The sequence below is a fragment of the Poecile atricapillus genome, chromosome 2 (genome assembly GCF_030490865.1).
Source record: "Poecile atricapillus isolate bPoeAtr1 chromosome 2, bPoeAtr1.hap1, whole genome shotgun sequence".
Lineage (NCBI taxonomy): Eukaryota > Metazoa > Chordata > Aves > Passeriformes > Paridae > Poecile > Poecile atricapillus.
The window spans coordinates 139,730,256-139,749,683 of NC_081250.1; the positions used below are offsets into that span (position 1 = coordinate 139,730,256).

A 19,428-nucleotide genomic window follows, 5' to 3' on the forward strand; every position below is an offset into this window, starting at 1 on the left:
GTGCTCCCTCTCCCTCACATAAGAGGCCTTGTCTGTGCTTCAAAAATGCAATTGTATTAGTGTGGTGCAAGCACTCAAAACTGTCTCATATCCATGCAAATACTGTGACATGGGAACACCAAGTGTTAAGGCTTTTCTGTATTAGCAAAAATATATCTCTGCAGGAAGGCATAGCAGAACACCCATAAAGCTATAAAATTAGCACATGTTATAAAGTGTATACTGACAACACATACTTATCCCACAAAACAGATATTCAGCATTTATCAGTGTGACTAGGACTAGAGCATCTCTCCTACAACGACAGGCTGAGACAATTGGGGCTGTTCAGCCTCGAAGAGAGACCACAGAGCAGCTTTCCAGTATGTCAAGGGGCCGACAGGGAAGGTGGAGAGGGACTCTGCATCCTGAACTTTAGTGAAAAGAAAGGGTGAATGGCTTCAGACTGAAAAACAGTAGGTTTAGGCGTTAAGAAGAAATCCTTTACTGTGAGGGTGGTAGTACACAGAACAGGTTGGCCATCCCTGTCACTGTTCAAGGCTAGGCTGGATGGGGCTCTGAGCAACCTGGTCCAGTGGAAGGCGTCCCTGCCCGTGGCAAGGGGGTTGGAATTAAATGATCTTTAAGGTCACTTCCAACCCAAACTGTTCAATGATTCTACGATCTGACAGAAGGGTGGTGGGAAAGTGTGCACGTGCCTGGGAATTCTGACCAAACTTTTCAATCTCAAGAGCTCGCATGCTGGCTGACCTGCCTGCAAACCCTCACTGGATTCAGCAAGCCAGGAAAACGCCCCGGCTTCCGAGCGAGATGTTCGACCAAGACCGGCGGTATAGGGGCGTCCCCAAGCCGGCGCGACAAAGCCCCGGACCCGCCCGCAGCTCCCGCCCCGCCGGCTGTGACGGCGCCGGGCACCGGGAAGTGCTTCCGCCCGCGCGTCTCCGGGGCCCGTGAGCGCGGCGGGGCCCGTGAGCGCGGCGGGGCCCGTGAGCGCGGCGGGGCCCGTGAGCGCGGCGGGGCCCGTGAGCGCGGCGGGGCCCGTGAGGGCGAAGGGGCCCGTGAGGGCGAAGGGGCCCGTGAGCGCGGCGGGGCCCGTGAGGGCGAAGGGGGCCGTGAGCGCAGCGGGGGTGGCTGCAGCGCGGAGCGGGGCCGGGCCCTGGCGGAAGCGCGGCGTCGGGTGAGGCTGTGGGGCTGGGGCACCGCTTCGCCCCGGGAGCAGGTGTGTCAGAGAAGGGAGGAGTGGTCAGGCAGGTACCGGTCCCGGAGCCCAGGGCTGCAATTCTGCCTGCTGGAGCCGGGCAAAAACCTCCGTCGTGTTCCCCTTGGGCCGGATCGGGGCAGGGGCGCGCCCAGTGACCGCTCTGAGGGGAGGGAGGTGCGTGAGGGGCGGCCGCAGTTCCACCGCCGGGTAAAGCTGCCGTGTCCGGACCGAGGGGGGCTGCGCTGAGCCGCCCTTATCTGTTGGACAGAGCCGCGTGCGGGGAAAAGGAGTAGGATAGCCGCCCTGCAGAAGTTTGCAAGGGTAGAGTCAAACAAATATTTTGACCGTTCCATCATGACTTCTCCGTGCAGCTTGCCCTAGTGTGACTGGTCAACAGCAGGAGATGTCGACCCCCCCTCTGGCCGGGGCGGGGATGCCGCCAGGCGCTTTCTCCGGGACGCAGGCTCAGGCTGCCAGGGAGGTGAACACGGCTTCCCTCTGCCGCATCGGCCAGGAGACCGTGCAGGACATTGTCTTTCGAACCATGGAGATCTTCCAGTTACTGAGGAACATGCAGGTGAGAAACAACTATTTAGTTTTAAACACGCAACTTGCCGTGTTTTTGTCACCAACTGCCAGTATATATAGACTCAGGAGATGCCTTAGGACGTTTAGAAAACTCGAACAAACTGCTCTGAAAAGGAGGATTGGTTGAAGAAATGAGTACTACTCTTAATATACTTGCTTAGTCCTGTACATTGAGTGAAATTCAGAAATGCTGAATTGTCTTTGCCTCCACAATAAAAAAGCTCTAAATACGCTTAGTAACTGTTTTGTGTGTAATGAAGTCTGTTCATATGTCGGTTATGTTTCTCTGTTTCTGTTAACATATGGGGAGTAAATTTAGAGTAATTTTCGTTGATATTTTTCTGTAATATTTTCCACCTATAACTTTTTCTTTTCTTAGAAAAAGCGACATAATCCTTATTTGTGTCTACTTTCTGAGAAAGCATACAAACTTCTGATGTGTTTCCTCTGTGTAGAGTACAAGATAAATGACCACACCCACTCCTTCTGTATTTTCATGACTCCCATGAGACACAAAATCTCAACCCCAGTCACAGCAGCATCATATTTAAGCATTGTGAAGCCACTCACTGAAAAGTCAGAAGGATTGACAATGACAAAAGTGTAGAATACATGAGGGTCTTTGACAGGAGTGATTGAGCACATAAAATATGTAATTTTGCTAGTAAAGAAAATAAAAATTTCAGTGATTGCTGTGGGAAAAGTGTGATTGTCTTATTTTAAAATATACAAAAACCTGTCCAATGTCTTTATTTATTTCATGTGACAGAAACTTTACTGTAATATTTTTAATGTTTTGGTTCTCTTAAGTTACCAAATGGTGTTACTTATCATACTGCAACATACCAAGACAGACTGGCAAAGCTGCAGGAACATCTCCGTCAGCTATCAATACTCTTCAGAAAACTGAGACTAGTCTATGACAAATGTAATGAAAACTGTGCTGGGCTTGATCCTGTTCCCATAGAAGTAAGTATCTTTATTTATGTATAAATTGCAGATCAGAATAACCACTCTGGATGGCAACTCATCCATCTTCCTCATTTGCAGGAGACTCATAACACATTTTAATGATACTGGAATTATTCAGTGGACTGAATTCTGTTTATTAATTAGAGCTTGTTGAAAGATGGTGAAATTTACTGTCTAGTTGACACGAATAAGTTTGATTTGGTCTCAGAGGTCTTTTCCAGCCTAATTGGTTCTGTGATTCTGTGAAAGCAAATTTAATTTAAAATTTTAACCTTTTTTCCTCTGGCTTCTTGGTACCTTCACCAGTTTGTTTCCCCTAGGAAGAAAAAAAGAGGATCAAGGCAGATTTTTTAAAAAAGTGGGAAGAAGTGGGAAAACGCCTGCTTGATACTCTCACCTGTCAGCCTGGCTCCCGAATAATAAGTATTATTTACTTTCTCTGGCCAGTAGTCTGTGCCTCCATAGTTCCCTCACTCAGCTATTCCTAACCTGCTGGCCAGTATGAACCAAACCTAAATATGCAGTGGTGATAGAAAAGTTACAACATGAAACTTCCAGGGAAGAGGATTGGCTGAAGTTTTTCTTAAAATCTTGTAATTCATAACATCTTAAATGTCATCTTCCTCATAAGTTGTTTCTAATTTCTAGTAAGACTCTTAAACCCTGGGTTTGTTACAATTCGAGTTGCTCCTGCTCTATATTAACCAGAACTTTGAAATTCTTTAAGAACTGACCTCTGGATTCTGAGGCAACTTTATTAACAGGCTTTTGATTGTCCATTGAATTTTAATCATATAGTCATTGTATTTGAAGTGTGAGTCTCGTAAGTGAATAGGAGTAAAGAAAGGAAGAAGTCCATTCTGTGCAATCCATTCTAGACTATTTCAGTTAACAGTTGCTGACTTTTGACAAGGGTTTCAGAGAAATGTATCTGGAAACCTGACAGCAAGCAAGGGAATAAGTTAATTTTCCCATTTAGGAAAATAAAACCAGTTCTGACACTGTGTTGACTTGTGCACAATAACCAAATACTTGTGTCCTCTTTAAAAGCTTTTCATGTGTCTTGTTTTCCCATATCAATGGAATTACGTGGGGTTGGATTGGGTTTTCTCTGTAACTTTTCACATTTTTATCCCATTATCAGGATCAGAATCTCTATAGAGAAAATAAGTAGTCACTTCGGGCTTTTTTAATGCTAGGTTTCACTGATAACGTAGTCACAGCAGAGTTTTTTATAGATAGTTGGGGTATTTTTTTTTTAATCTTCTTAGTCTTTTCTTCCCTGAACTTAGTAGATGCCTCCTCATGTTTTTATTGGTTAGAGTGAATAACAGTAGTACAGTCTTGGATCAGTTTTCTTAAATAATTCTTCCAGTAGTTCAATAATAGCCTCAATTGTATTATTTAATGGCCTATATTCTAATCATGTCTTTACAGAATATCAACAAAACTTTTTTTTTGCATAGTCAAGAGAAGTCCATAGCTACTACTATTGCTTATTCCATTATTATTGACTTAAACATTTTTATGCTTTTTGTTAATCTGTACGAATGTGTAACAGGTAGTATTAACTTGCTGTTAACTAACATAGCAAGGCATGAGATAATTGTGGAGATCTGCCTACAAAGGTTAAATTTACTGCTTCTTTCATATATGAGGTATAGTTCTGCTTTTCTTTGTAGGTTTGTGTTTTGGTTTTGTTTTTTGTTTGTTTGGTTTTGTTTTGTTTTTCTATCACCTTTTCTGAAAGATAGGGAAATTTTCAAGGGAAGTGTTCTCCATTGAATGCTACTTTATTTTTCCATCAGAGAGATTTTTTCCAAGAGCATATAGCAGTCCCACTACTTCTTTATGGTCTGCAAATGTAGTAAGTGGTCAACATTTGCTGCTTTTTCATGGCAGAGTTTAGTATGGTCACTTTTGTCCATTTTGCTAAGCTTAATAAGAATGGATGCAAAAATTTTTGTATAGAAGGAAATTACATTTTTAGTGGGTTAAATCAAAGTAAATTTTTCATCAGAGTGCTGAAGGCCCTGAATGCTTTGGAATATTACACCCTAACCTAACTAAGAAGTTAATAGGCACTTGATGAGCAACATGCTCCCAGGCTTTTAAGCTATTGTCTTTCTTCTCATTATTTTTAGTTTTATTATTATTAGTCTTCCACTTGTCTGTAGTGTGTATGTGAACATGTATGTAATTTTGCATAATTCAGGACAGAAAAAATGTCAGTCTATGGGCTTCATGGATGTATTAACTTTTAAGAAATTGTAATTAGCTTGGGAGTGTTCTGACACAGAAACAAGTATTTGTTTTGTATCTAGTATGTTTCCTTTTGACTTATTTTTTTTCTAAGAAGGAAGCATTTAGTAGTATTCATTTAGAAATTCTGTATTAAGGAATTTTGGCTTTGTCAGAGCTTACAAAAAAGACAGCACACTATGGTCTTCTCCAGCCTAAACCAAACTATGATTCTGTGTGTCTGAGGAGATCATGGTAAGAAATACTTACAGAAAAACTCATTTTAGGTAACTGTGGGCCTGGTCTTAAGAGTAGCCAAACAGAGGCTCATTAAAACAGCAAGTCATAACTAGAGTATTAACCAAGTAACTATGTAAAGCCAGTCATATTTATGTTCAGTATATCACTAAAATGCTTTATCATAATGATAACATCATGTTTGTGGTTTTATTTCTTAGTGTGGAATAGTAAATTTTAAAATCCCAATCTGCAGAATTCAAAACTACAGGGATTACCTATGATAAACATCTTAAAATGGAAAGACTGGCTTCTGCCTGCAGTTACAAAATTTCTTTGGTCTAGACTTGGTAATGTGTGGGATTGTGTCTTTTTGAAGCACATTGTTTTCCTGGGGAACCAACTGAGGTCATTGCAAGGCCTTTAGGATTGAGGTGGCAAGCAGGCAATGAAAGTACCGTATATCTTTTTTGGTGATTTTTTTTTTTTCTTTTCTTTTCTTTTTCTTTTAAGCTGACATTTCTTATCTTCACAGCAACTTATTCCATATGTTGAAGAAGATGGCTCCAAGCATGATGATCGTGGTGCTGCAAGCCAGCTTCGTTTTGCTAGTGAAGAGAGAAGGGAAATCATGGAAGTAAATAAGGTAACAAAATTGAAATTAATTTGCATAAACTGAGAAGTGTCATTTTTACATTACAAAGCCTAAATTCCTAGATTTCTGTACTAAATACAGAATGTGTGATGACTACCATCAAAACTGGAGATAAATACTTTTTATTTATAAGTATTTCAGTATTGACCTTTTAGTTAAACAAATATTTTTTAGCTGTACCTCTGGCAGTAGAGTCTAATGATTTTAACTTGTGTCTCTTTTAAAACAGACATACGTTCTTATGAATACAGTGTGTTATGTTTATGTGTAACCTACTAGATATAGACAGTAGGAACTGAACTAAGGTGCCCATTGAGCTTATTTATCTTCAGAACTTACCTTAGGTGTTAAAATAATTGATATTGAACACCAGATGTGTAATTATTATTACAATTATGTGAGTTGGTAAAGAATTTTCAGGGCTATCTTTTGTATTTTGACAGGTTGAGGAAGACTGTTCCTTTTGTAAAGAGGGACATTTTTTGAATCTTGGCACATTCAGAAAAAAATGTACTATGAATTACAAACGTTAAATGGGTTAAAATGTTACATTTGCAGTTTAAGTGGCATTGTGCAACTGGGTACAGTTACTGAAGAGGGATTCAAATCTAAAAATAATTATGCTGTAGTAAAAGCTAATGTAATATGGAGATTAAAAATACATAGTTTTACCAGACCACAATTTTGAACATTTTTTCTTCAAACTGTAAAGTACAAAGATAAGGTTAAATAAATATTTCTAGCTGTAAAATCTGCAAATGCTCAGTAAAGAGGAGTTACAATCTACAAAAATAACAGAACAAAAGAAATAAATGAATAACATTTTTATTTATTGAATGAATAATTGATAGATTTTTGGCTTTTAAAATACTTACGATATTTTAATTTGTCTTCCACAATCATACATTTTCATAACTCATTGATTAAGAAAAATGCATGTGTATTGTACAGGAGAAAATGAGGACTATATGAATTTAGAGAAATGCAGTTGTCAGCTCTCCTGTTGTAATCTTTCTCTTCAGTGCTGATGTAGCAGTGTTGTATGGATTATATTGTATGTAAAGTTGTAGTGTGAATTTATGCACATTTATTTGCAATCTTTAAGTATTAATAAGCTTAACTGTCCATATTTGCTGGGGTTTTAATAGTTCTATGACATGGTTTTGCCCTTGTTGTTGTACTTATATGCTAATATAGTTTTAAACCTCCTTGGTGTGATCTTGTGAAAATAATTTCATAAATTTTTATGAAGAGTTCTGAACCTTAAAAAGGTTGATGGTGTTACAAGACCATTTGTAGCAAACTAGTAATTAAGAATGCATTGAAATATTCAGGTAAATATAGGCTGAAATCCTGTATTTATACTTAAATGCCTAGATCTAATTTCCAGATTTTCCACAGTAAATCTTCACAAGATGGTTGAACTTTCTGTAGTATTCTTGTGGACAAATACTTAGTAACTGCAGCAAAAGGAAGTTAAACTTCTTGTTTTTAGAAAGTTAACTGATTTTTTCTTCTGTCTCCCTCAAGTTGTATAAGCACATCTACTACCATTTTCAAAGTTTAAATTTTAATACATTACAGAGTAGAAAATGCTTTTATGACTAGAAATAAATATATATATATATTTTTTTACCAAAGAAAAATCACTAGAATCAGATAATTGGTCTAATTTCTAACACTAGCTGCTGGGTTCAACATAGGGGTTTGCTCTAGTTTTTAACTGGCACACTTGACAGCTCTTCAGTCCTCTCTAGTCTGTAATGTCCATCTCCAACTCAATTTGATGAATTAATTTTAGGAAGAATTCAGTAATACAAAATGTTGATACAAATACTAATTTGGGGAAACCAACATGATAGTTAAAGAAACTTTTCATATTCTTTACCAAATCTTCTCTTCCTTCAGCTCCTTGTCATGTTCTCACCTAATCATTTTTTTCTGTGATAGGCATTATTTTTTTCAGTCTTGCATGTTATTGGTACCAAAAAAATCACTATTTCAATAACCCAAAACTTTGACACTATTGTGATGTTTGAATTAGTTCTTAGACCTGCCATGGATCTCTTCATTTGTCCCTTCTTGCCATGATATCTCAGCCAGTCTGATTTCTTTATTGGCTCTGGATGTATGTCAAAGGCACTAACTGCCCCACAGTGTGGAACACTGCCAAAACTAGTAATAGCTCATATAAACCTTGTGGATCATATATTCTCACACAAAAATGTCCTCATTCCATGAACCACTGACTTGAAAAACAGCAGCTTTGCTTTGCTACTGCAGGTGTCTGGGAAGGGAGCATCCTCAGTGGAGGAGGAGGGGACCATCAGGTACTTCTCGTTCATGAGGCAGGAGAACCTGTTGATGTATCAGAGTTCCTAAAATTGCATGAGCTTTTTGTGTCAGTGTTCTGTGGTATCTTTTGGTCTTAGTTATTCTGCTGTATTAGAGTTACCTTTTAGGTCAGAAAGTTTAATGTGCTGACCTTGGCTATGTAAGTACTTGTCTGTTAATTTAAAATATAGATTAGTTTACAAGGCAATGAATTTCTGTCCTAGCAATTCAGTAACAATTAGCAACTGTAGGTTTAAGTAAAACCTATTAAGCTTTATAACACAAGGGAGTCTTGCCCACAATAAGAAGCTTGTACCATTATTACATAACAAAACATTTCTTGAGCACTGACTACCTCTATCTCTTGTCTTAAACAATTCTCTCCTGCAGTTCCCAAAAATGTAGCTTATTCTTTTTTATCTGTATATGTTTTCTGGACTTGTAAATTATTGAGGTGGCTGACTTTTGTTGGAATAAATTACTGTTCCAGAATCAGTTTAGCATTTGAATTGGTCTTATAGTACATGTCTTGATCCAGTTTTCATTGAAATTAATCTATTTGCAGCAAGTGGAAGATGTTACCAAGATTTCCTTTCTTCTCTTCATGTTTTTCGAGTATTTAATGTTCTGTATATCAAGTTTTCTACCTTTTAAATCTAGAATCGTCGCTATTATTTTCAAGATGTCAGGCTCACCTTCAGTCTGTGGTCTTGTAGTACATTTGATAGTATACTGAAACAGAAATACCAAATTGAAATTTGAGAATGATTTAATCTGTTTTGCTGCCCTATCAACGGTTTTCTTTACTGCTCACTTTTAGAAATGGTACAAGTATAGCTTAGACTTCATTCATCCTTTTAGGTCTGATTTTAATGAATCACTGAGGAAAACCATCACATAATTAGTAGTGTAAGTACATTTGGGTGAAAACAAAGCAAAATAGCATTTGGACATTCCAGGTGGCCCTTTAGAAAACAATCATATTTGATATTCTAATGTTCGTTGAGTGTTTAACAGTGATCTTGCTAAGAGAGAAAAGACAATCTACATGGCAAACTTTTAAGTTTAGCTGTAGCAAGTAGCAAAGTGCTGGGCTTTTTTTTGATAGCACAAACATTGTGCCTTGCAGCTGATGCTGTTTAGGACTATGCAGAAAACCTAAATTCTTTTTAAATTACCTTTCACACTATTTGTTTGTATTTTAATTGGTTTTATATGTGCACAGACCTTTTTCACCCAAAATATGAGTGTGCACCAAGGAACACTTTGGCAAGAGGGAAAGAATTCATTACTTGGACAGCTTCCGGGCAGATTAATCTGCACTGGAGACAATTTCATGATTTTCTGAGTACCCAAGCTGACTCTCTGCCATGGTAGAATCAGAGGAATCAGGGACGTCTGGAGATTATCTGGTTCAGCCCTCAGTCCCAAGACAGTGTCAACCAGCAAAGTTAGATCCAGCTGCTTCAGCTTATGTCCATGCTCCAGCATTTGAAATATCTGTAAGGATTGAAATTCTGTCTTTCCTGGGCACTTCTTAAGGCTTGACTTTCACAGTGAAAATTTTCCTAATGTTACACTGGAATTTTCTTTATCATAACTCGTATATTCACTGCCCCTCATCCTTTTGCTTTGTATACTCAAGAAGAGTCCAGCTTTGTCTTTCCTGTGAGCTTCATTAGGTGGCTGAAGACAGCACTGTGATCCTGCCCTATGGCCTTCTCTGCTTGAGATTCAACAAACATAGCTTTAATCATTGTGGTGGCCTTCCATTAGGCATTGTCCAGTATGACAGAAAAACAAATTGGACAGTCATTCTCCAGAGTCAAATAGAGGAGATATGAGAGGTACTCATCTGACCTGAGAGGTACATATAATATAGAGCAGAGTGCAGTTTGTCTTCCTTGTTGTAAAAAAAGATCTGCTGATAACTCGTGTTAAACTTGTTAGAAAGTATCAAAAAGGATCTTGAATCCTTTTCTGAAAATTTCATTTCTATTCAGTCAGCCCTATGCCTGTGCTGTTGTATGAGTTTGTTCTGTGTGCAGATGTACAATGGTTGCTTTAATCGAAGTTCCTGAGATAGGTGTTGGCCTGTCTTTCCCACCTGAGGTCCCTCTGAATCAAACATCCCACCACTGAGTATCTTTTTCAGCTTCACCAGTTTTGCATTGTCTGTCAGTTTGATAACTTTGATATAGCAATTAGGTCATTAAGTGTGGATTAGTTATTAAAGAGGATATTAAGAATATTCACCTTAGCATCAATCCTTAGAAACTCCAAGAGTAACCAACAAGCACTTGGTCTTAATACTGATGATCCCAGCATTTAGAATCCCATAGTCCCACCAGTTTTCCATCAACCCAGTAATTCACCTATCCAAATCACATCTTTCCAATTTGCTCAAAGGCAATGAGAGGCTGTGTCAAAAGCCTGACTAATGAATGATTTTACTTTATGAAAGTGAAGAAAATTTGCCCTCCCCTTGCCACACAGCCAGTCATTTCTTGACAGAAGGCTATCATGTTGGTCAGGCACAAGGCATCCTTAGGAAATCCAGTATGACTGTTCCCATTCACCTTATCATTATGTGTCTGGATATGACTTACCGAAGGACTTGCTGCACATTCTTTCTGGAGTCAGGAGTTAGACTGAGTAGCCAGTAGTTTTCTGGATCCCCCTCCTTGTCTTTCTTGCAAATGAGTTTAAATGTTTCCTTTTTCACCAGGACCATATCCCCCATCTCCAACAGAAAATTAAGAAGAGTGTTCTTGTTATGTTATGTTATAAACCAGCTTTCTCAGCATTCAGATGCATTTTTATTCCAGAGAATTAATTATTTCCTTTTCAATTTTGTATAAAATGTTGCACACAAAATTTTTTACATTGCATCCTGTATCAAAACCATATCACACTTGCAAAGTTGAAAAAAGTTAGGAAAAGGTGAGCACAAAGCTGCCTGTAAAATCTCAGTTGTCCCCTGTTGTCCTCATATAGATGTATATTATATAACCCTTATTGCATTATCACATTTGATTCCTCTTCCCCCCTTTCCATTTAATATTCTGGAGGAGTCCTTTGAGCTCTTCTGCTTCTGTGGAAGACTAGGCACTATTTAGATTGAATCAGTATTGTAGTAAATAAGATTGTGAAAATCCTGATTTCTGTATTGCATAATTTGCTATTGAGTAAGCAGGGAATTTGGGAAGGAGAAGGAAGGATTTATTGTGTGTAGTGAGTTACTAAGGCAGCTCTTGGGAGCTGAATTTTTTTTTCTCTGCCACAAATTATCTGTGGTAGTTCATTCTTCCCCTTATGGCTTGTGGTAGCTTTGAATATGTGGGAAGCTGTTAAAATACAAAGTTTAGAGATGAACATGAATCTTAAATGTCTTTGGACAAAGTTGGCAGCACTGCAGTTTTATCTGTAGTGTTCGTGTGACTGAGTTTGCCATCTGTAACTGAGGATCATAGATCTGTGGGATTTTCATGTTAAGAATGAGGATGTAACACTGAGAAGTGTGGTGAAGAAGCACCTTGGGGAATTAATAATTCCATTACAAGCTACAGAGCTTATATGGTGCTCAGTAAATAAGACCTCAGAACTCATTGTTGAACGATAAATAATTGGCATGAAGCAAGCATCCATCTATTTGAATGAAGGCACTTATTCCTCTCAGAACAACAGATCAGTGGATAAATACAATCCTGTTTGGGTCAATAGGTGAAAAGTATTGAGCTTGCAGCAGAGCACAGACTGTCACTGATGCTTCTCACAGCAGCCTTTCAGTACCTACAGGGGGCTTATAAGAAAGATGGGAACAAACTTTTTAGCCAGACCTGCTGCAGTAGGGTAAAGGGTAATGGCTTTAAACTAAAAGAGGGCAAATTTAGATGAAATATAAGGAAGATATTTTTTAGGCTGAGGGTGATAAAACACCTGTCCTGAGAGGTGGTAGATGCCACATCCTTGGGAACATTAACAGTCGGGCTGGACCAGGCTCTGAGCAACCTGATTTAGTTGAAGATAGCCCTGCTCATTGAAGGGTTGGACTAGATGACATTTAAAGGTCCCTTACAACCCAAACTCTTCCATGTTTCTATACTTCTGGGAAAGAACGTGATGCAAGTTCTCTGTAGAAGAGTCTTAATCAACAAAGTAGACTTAATTTTTAAAAATTTTGCTAAGATTTATGCACGTAAAGATACTATGGTTATTAATGTTTAATGTTACACAGAGACACTGAGGAGTCATTCTGGCCTGTACTATTGCAGATCTTGAATAGAGCAGGTAAAAACCATACCTAGCACAGCATTCAGGAGAGTGGTCTTCAAGATAAGATTTTCATGATGGAAACAGATCTTTGCTTGTTCTTTTCCTTAAGCAGAAGAAAAGCCTGTAAAGCTTAGACAAGTACTGTTGATGTTTTTACAAGCACCACTTGCAGTATGATCTTACTCTTTCACAGTGTTTACATTATTTTCTTTGCTGGAAAAAGGGATTTCTAACAAATGGATTGAGTGTAGCATAATGACTCACAGTGATGTTTTAGTTTTAAAATTTGAAGGATACATGAGCTTAAAATGAGGAGAGAGACAAGAACACTGCAAAGGAAGGTTCTGATACATCTCTGATTGTGAGCTGTGAATTGATCTAGACAGTACTGATTCCTCATGAAATGCAAGTGAAGCAAAAATTACTTCTTGTAAAAAATCTATTTCAGTCAAAGTTGAAATTACTATGTCCTACTGAACCCAAATCTGTATGAAACATGGCAGGTTCTTTATGGCAGCTTTTCTTCCTTGAAAGATAGCTATTTTCTGGATGTATGTTATGGTTCTCCCACTTTATTTCATTTATGTGGGTTTTGTGCTTTAGTAAATGCTTTCATAAATTACCTACCTGACCTAAGCCAACTAAGGTCTCTGGTTACTGGAAGGTGCAGTCCTTGCCAACTTCATCACGATGGCCATAATACTTGCAAGGTCAGTCAAAATGGGCCCCATTGAAAATTAATATCACCAAAGAAGGCCCCCTAGGGTAGATTTTCAGCCAGATCACTTTTCTAACAGGGAGAGACTAACAGAAACAGGCCTGACAGATGTAACTTGAATTTAGGTCTCTCAAAGTCATTAAAAACTGCCTCAGAATTTCCCTGTGCTATCTTTAAACAGATAAAGTCAGAAGCTGTAGCATGTATGTAGGATGAAGTACTTTTTCTTGTTTCATACAACTGTTAATCCTAAGAAGCAGTCTAGGGTTCAACCAAGTCATTTCAACAGAAGGAGGAAAGAGTGGGAGACAACTTGCAAGCAATCTGTTCAAATGAAAATTTGTCACTGCTGCAGAAGCTGCTTAAAGATTTTGCCCATTTCCCAAGAAGGCCATTTCACCTATCTTTTCAAGGTTAAACTTGAGTTGAGACGTTCTTACTGGCTCAGCAAAGTCTTAGGCAGAGGCCAGCACTTCCAGTGGTGCAGAACATATTAATTATGTAGTACTTTGTGGTGTGGACCACTGCCTGTCAAAGATCAGTAACAAAGATCACTGTATGCATTTCAATTAGGAGACTGTGCTCTCTGAAGTGGATTTTTTTCTCCCCTCTTTTTTCTTCCAACAGCCTAGCAACCCAGAGATGGTGCTTCATCTTAGATGTTTTTTCTGGCTCTAGAAAAAGTAGAACTAAGAAATTAGCTCTTCACTAAAAATGAGGATCTAAAATTATCTTCAGATAAATAAAGAAACAAATTTATACTTACTGTCCTTACAGATGCTTTGAAAATGAATGAAATCCAGTCTGAAGGTTCCCCTATCTAGCATCAAATAAAGATCAAACAATTTACAGAGTGATAATACTTTCACAAGAAAGGGAAACAGAATTACAGAATTAGTCTTTTGGGCATAACTTTCACAAAGTTCATGTGAGTAGCAGTATTTAACAGTACAATTAGACATGAATGAGGAGAGAGAACAGTCTGCCTCTCAGAGGTCAATGGTTCTTATTTCTGTCTGTGACTTCAACTACTATCACCAACTCTTCAGCCTTCATTTCCGTTGATGAAGGTTTTGAAATACCATGAAATGGCATGGCCTCAGTATTAGGGAGTTACAGCTTGCATTAAACTAGTAGTTTTGATGTAAAAGTCACTGATTTCCCTAGGATTGAATGTTGAGGATGGCAAACAGAATTATGTTTAAAAATGCCACAGATATGAACGTGCTTGTTTATCTCATCCCTCTTGTGCTTTCTCAAGCATCAGGATCTTGCATTTATGACCTTTGGTAGGAAAACAATTGCAATTCTGTCATTTCAATGCTGTGGTAACTACATGTTTCTTAGCTTTCTCTCTTTAGTTAGGAGCTGAATCTCTGTTGTATGTTGTGAAGTCTTGGATCAGCAAATAGAAAAGAAAGAAGCATTAGATAAATGCATATATTTACTTTTAAACCACTTTTTAGCCTGTCAAATGCTTGGTTAGGAATTCCATGAACACATGGATTGTCATGTGACACATGACACCTGAACTGTCCTATGTATGTTTTTGTATTCTTCTTGGGAATGTAGATCTGAGTGTTGTCTCTCTCAGTGTCCCACAAAGTCTGTATTCAGGACTATTTCCCTTACTATGTTCCCTATGTAATCTAAGCCTAATTATCATATTACTTCAGACTGTTTTTACAGGTCTGATGTGAATAGGCCTCCTTTTTTTCTCTGGACTTCTTTCCCAGCTGACTGCATGGCAGTTTAAAAATATTGTTGTGTTGACTATATCAAAATTCAGGAGACTAATTTTCAGGATATTGTTTCATTTTCTCTGTGTTCCAGTAACTTTGGTTGTATTACTGATTTGAGTCATGCTTTTCATGTATTGCCTTTCCTGTAGTACAAATAACAAAGTTACATCAAACCTGAAACATTTTGTTCTGTTTTGATGGAAGTCTTTCCTGTGCTTTCACTTTACTTGGAACTCCAGACTTGCCTAATGAATAATTAGTGTGATCTCTAATGTTGGAAGGCTGACATCCTGTCAAATCAGAATGAAATGAAGGACAAACTGTGTACTGTTAACAACAACCTAACTTAGTTCTCAACAGCTTTGATTTGAGAAAAAAAATGAATAAATGATGCAATAAATATGGGTATTATTGTGAAACATGAAAGCTTAGGGAAATGGTGAGATGTCTTGATGCCCTGATCTTTCTTCTGTAGAGACATAATTTTTAAGTTTTGGCTATGCAACCAAATAAAAACTAGTTTGCTGTTCTTCTATTCCTCCAAATGCTTCTGCAGTTTGCAAAAACAAATATATTATTTTAAGGAATTCAGCATACCTGGGAAAACCTTCTTCAAGACAGGACTCTTAACACATCACAGTTGACCTACATAGCAGAAAGGCTGCAAAAGCTTGATTTGTTTCACCTATACCTTGTGCTTTGTTCAAACTTGTACTGTTAATGCCTCATTTTTCTCTAAACCAAATTCATAAAACATATATTCACATAAATTTCCCTGCTCCCCACATTCTTTCTTACAGTTTAGGATGCTCTGTTCTAGACTTTTCAAAGTGAGGACTGATCTCCACAAGCCTCCCACTTTTGAAAGTGTCAGGTGTTTTTATAAAAGGCTGCTGTGACATGAAACAGCATTCCCCCTCTAGCAATGGTCCTTAACTTTTGAGGCTTTCTTGTATTTTTAGAATGTGCTTTAAAGGGGCTGTATTATCCCAGTAATAGTGCTCACTGACAGCTGAGAAAAAGATGCATATAGCATTTCATAGGACTATAACTTGTTCAATTTTTGAGTGCACTATTTGAACTGATCATAAAAAAACTTCTAATGAACTCTTCCCACAGAAACTGAAACAGAAGAATCAGCAGCTGAAGCAGATCATGGATCAGTTACGAAATCTTATTTGGGACATAAATGCCATGTTGGCAATGAGGAACTGAACAAGGAAAATCAAACTTTGTAACCGAAGAAGATACAAATCTGTTTGGATATACTTATCTTCCTTGTAAGAAATAACATGTTTTTCCACAATTACATTGCAGTAATGTTTGAAAAGTCTTCAAGACTGAAATGTTGGGTCATTTTCTAGTAATGTAAATGCTTTTGGGTACTTTTTTTTAGAAGATTCATCCTATAAGTTTTACCTGTGTGATTCTGCTGTACAGCCTCAGTAATTTACTGAGTACTCAGTAATTTACTACAGTAGCAGTTTGGATTGCTATGCAGATAGGGGTTTTATAAATAAAATGTTTCTGTATTTTCTTTATAATACAATTAAAAATTATAAAAACATATGCATATTCTGCAGTGCAAATAGCCTCTACGGAGAGGAAAAGTTGCAAGACAGGAAAGTTGCTCCAGTAAACTAGAGGGCTGAAATCAGCCATCAGATACTGCAACTCAATCTGCAGTATTTTATATATTATCTGCAGTGCAGAGCAGAGCAGGACAGTCCCCTGCCTTGCCTGGCTGACCATGCTGTGCCTGATGTCTCCCAGGACAGGGTTGGCCCTCCTGGCTACCAGGGTACTGCTGGCTCATGGTCGATTTGCCACTGACCGGGACCCCTAGGTCCTTTTGCACAGCACTAGTCTCCAGCCTCTCATTCCCCAGGCTATACACACAGCCGGGGCTGCCCCACCCAAACGCAGAATCTGGCATTTGCCCTTGTTAAACTTCACACAGTTGGAGATTGCCCAGTCCTTTAATTTGTGGAGGTCTCTCTGCTGGGCCTTTCTGATCCCAAGGGAATCAACAGCTCCTCCCAATTCAGTGTCATCAACAAACTTACTCAGTATTCCCTGGAGTCCTGTGTTGAAAAGCACAGGGCCAAGGATGGAGCCCTGCGGAACCCCCCTAGTGACAGTCACCAGTCTGATGTGCCCTACTCACTGTAATGCTTTGTGCCCAACCCGTCAGCCAGTTGCTTACCTATCATGTAACTCAGTTATCCAGCTGTGTGCTGGACATTTTGTCCAGAAGGCTTCCATGAGAGACAGTATCCAAAAGCTTTGCTGAAGTCTGAAAAGATTACATCTCTTGGCTTTCCTAGGTCAGCTAGGTGGGTTACCCTGCTACTCAACAAGCATGAAACCATGCTGGCTCCAAAGAACTGTGACCAGTGTATTTCTGTAGCATTATGTATGGTTGAAATACTTTGGTTTTGTTTACCAGTATGCACTGAATAAAGACCTCATTAATCTTTTCCCTATGACTATCAGTCCTAGTAAACTTTGGAGTATATGAGTAGTTCATTATTTTGAGTTAATCATAAACCTTCATCTTTCTTTGTTCTAACTTTGTTACTCCTCACAATTTTTGTTTGTCCTGAAAATAATCTTGAATATTGTTATTGTCCACAGATGCTGCCAGTATACTATGTGTCTCTTTCTCCAGATGAAAAAATACATAAAACAACAGTTTCAGTATAAATCCACAGGGCACTTTACTCTTAGTATTTGTCAGGTTGAAAACCAGCCCTCCTCATGATTTGCTTCTTGTGTATCACTTTTAACTCTTATTCCATGCCCAGTCAGACTCCATAGTAGCTTTGTGTGAAAGACTTGATCAAAACCTCCTGAAGCGTCGGGTTAAATGGTATCCTTTTAAAAGCTACCTTTTTTGCAGTCTGATGGTTTGATACTGGATGCTTACTGATTTGAGATTCACAGATTTTAATGTTACATTGATTTTCATAGTCATAGAATGGTTTGTGTTGGAAAGGATCCTGAAGATCATCTTGTTCCACGATCTCTGTCACAGACAAGGTTGCTCAGAGCCCCCTCCAGCCTAACCTTGAACACTTCAATGGATGGGACATCTGCAGCTTCTCTGGGCAACCTGTTCCAGTGTCTCACCACCCTCACAGGTGTTTTTTTGTTCTGTCAGTCTCTTTAATTCTGTTTTTTTAATTTCAACCCATTCATCTACTCCTTGAGGTAAAAATCACTGGTGACAGATCCAGTCACACCTGGTTAACAATATGTGACTTTTCCCTGAAAATAGGTACAATATAGTTGTATTTTGCTTCTCTTTTTAAAGGCTGTAAATATTGACAGATGAATGGATGTCCAGTCTTAGAGTTGAAAATAAAGTGTTAGAAAATGTTGATTTGGATTAGTTTACCTGGTGTTGAAAGTGATCTTTATGTATGACAATACCTAGATGGGAGTAAATGTCAAAACACCTTACAAATAAGATCTCTCTCTCTTTCTCCCATGTCAGAAATGCTAGAGTAGATATCTTAGTCTGACAAAGGCCACAGCAGAAATGTTTGTTCCCTGTTTAGATTCATCACTATGGAAGATTTTCTGGTCAGAAATAATAGTTTTTTATGCAGCTGTGAGAGTCATAACTATTCTGTATGCAAAGCTTTTGAAAAGGAGATGACTGCAAGTAGAGATTTTACTTTGTTGTTGGTTTAAAATGCAAATGCATTTTTCTATTTGCAAGCTGTAGTGGCATCTTTCTGTTTAGTGCATGCATAAGCATGCAAGCAGCCTAGAAGAAGTATTTGAAGTAGATTTTGAAATGGCACCATCATCTTAATTGTGAGTGTAAAATTCTCAGTTCTTCATATTTTTGTTCTATTTTTGGAACAATTATGGAAAACTGAGATTAGTCTAGACTTCACTGTACTGCTCATACAGCATCTAGGACTTCCTACTAAATATGTTTAAAGTTTGGTGACTTTTTTATTACACACAAACTGTACAGAAGTAACCTAAAATGTGAATAACAGTGCAGCTATTGCAAGTCTGGGTGATAAAATATTCAGCTTTCTCTGTGCAGCTGCTAGCAGTAGCCAAGGTCTGTACTACAGTTTTTCATCTGGGAGAGAGGAGAAACACTTCAAACCATTACCAGAATTGATGGGCAGTAGCTAAATTGCAAAGTGCAGAAATAGAGAGAATTGTAAATTATCACAGTAAATACTGTCAAAGCAGGACTGTGCAAGGTGTTGGACCAAAACCATACACTTTGACTTACACAAATGAAAGTAAGGGTAGTGAACATAATTCAAATGCTATTGGATCCATGAATAAGTATAGGATTTGGCCAAGAAGATGACAGTTTTAAGAAAAGTGGCAATTCCTCAGCTGTGAAACACTTGAATGAATTACTAGGCATCAACATGTGCTGAAATTTAGTATTTTATTAATGCTAACTGAACTTAAACTGCTGGTTAAT

The 19,428-nt window shown here is 38.4% G+C and overlaps 1 protein-coding gene across 3 annotated transcripts; it reads left to right on the top strand.

Annotated features, from left to right (window-relative positions):
* The first annotated feature begins 909 nt into the window (after window positions 1–909).
* Window positions 910–18,362, top strand: MED30 (mediator complex subunit 30). Of its 3 annotated transcripts, XM_058832740.1 has the most exons (6): window positions 910–1,085; window positions 1,122–1,177; window positions 1,573–1,778; window positions 2,600–2,758; window positions 5,775–5,885; window positions 16,083–18,362. In XM_058832740.1, the coding sequence occupies exons 3-6, from the start codon at window positions 1,605–1,607 to the stop codon at window positions 16,176–16,178; spliced, it is 540 nt and encodes a 179-aa protein (XP_058688723.1). In that variant the 5' UTR covers window positions 910–1,085; window positions 1,122–1,177; window positions 1,573–1,604; the 3' UTR covers window positions 16,179–18,362. The 3 variants fall into 3 exon arrangements, with proteins under 3 accessions (XP_058688723.1, XP_058688722.1, XP_058688721.1); XM_058832739.1 differs by having other exon boundaries at window positions 910–1,219; XM_058832738.1 differs by having other exon boundaries at window positions 911–1,177.
* Window positions 18,363–19,428: the final 1,066 nt, after the last annotated feature.

Excerpts from the sequence above, each read along its gene's own strand:
- MED30 (XM_058832739.1), top strand. The coding sequence starts at position 1,605 with ATGTCGACCCCCCCTCTGGCCGGGGCGGGGATGCCGCCAGGCGCTTTC. Across the intron at positions 2,759-5,774 it reads TTGATCCTGTTCCCATAGAA|CAACTTATTCCATATGTTGA; the intron begins GTAAGTATCTTT and ends TTATCTTCACAG. Across the intron at positions 5,886-16,082 it reads AAATCATGGAAGTAAATAAG|AAACTGAAACAGAAGAATCA; the intron begins GTAACAAAATTG and ends CTCTTCCCACAG.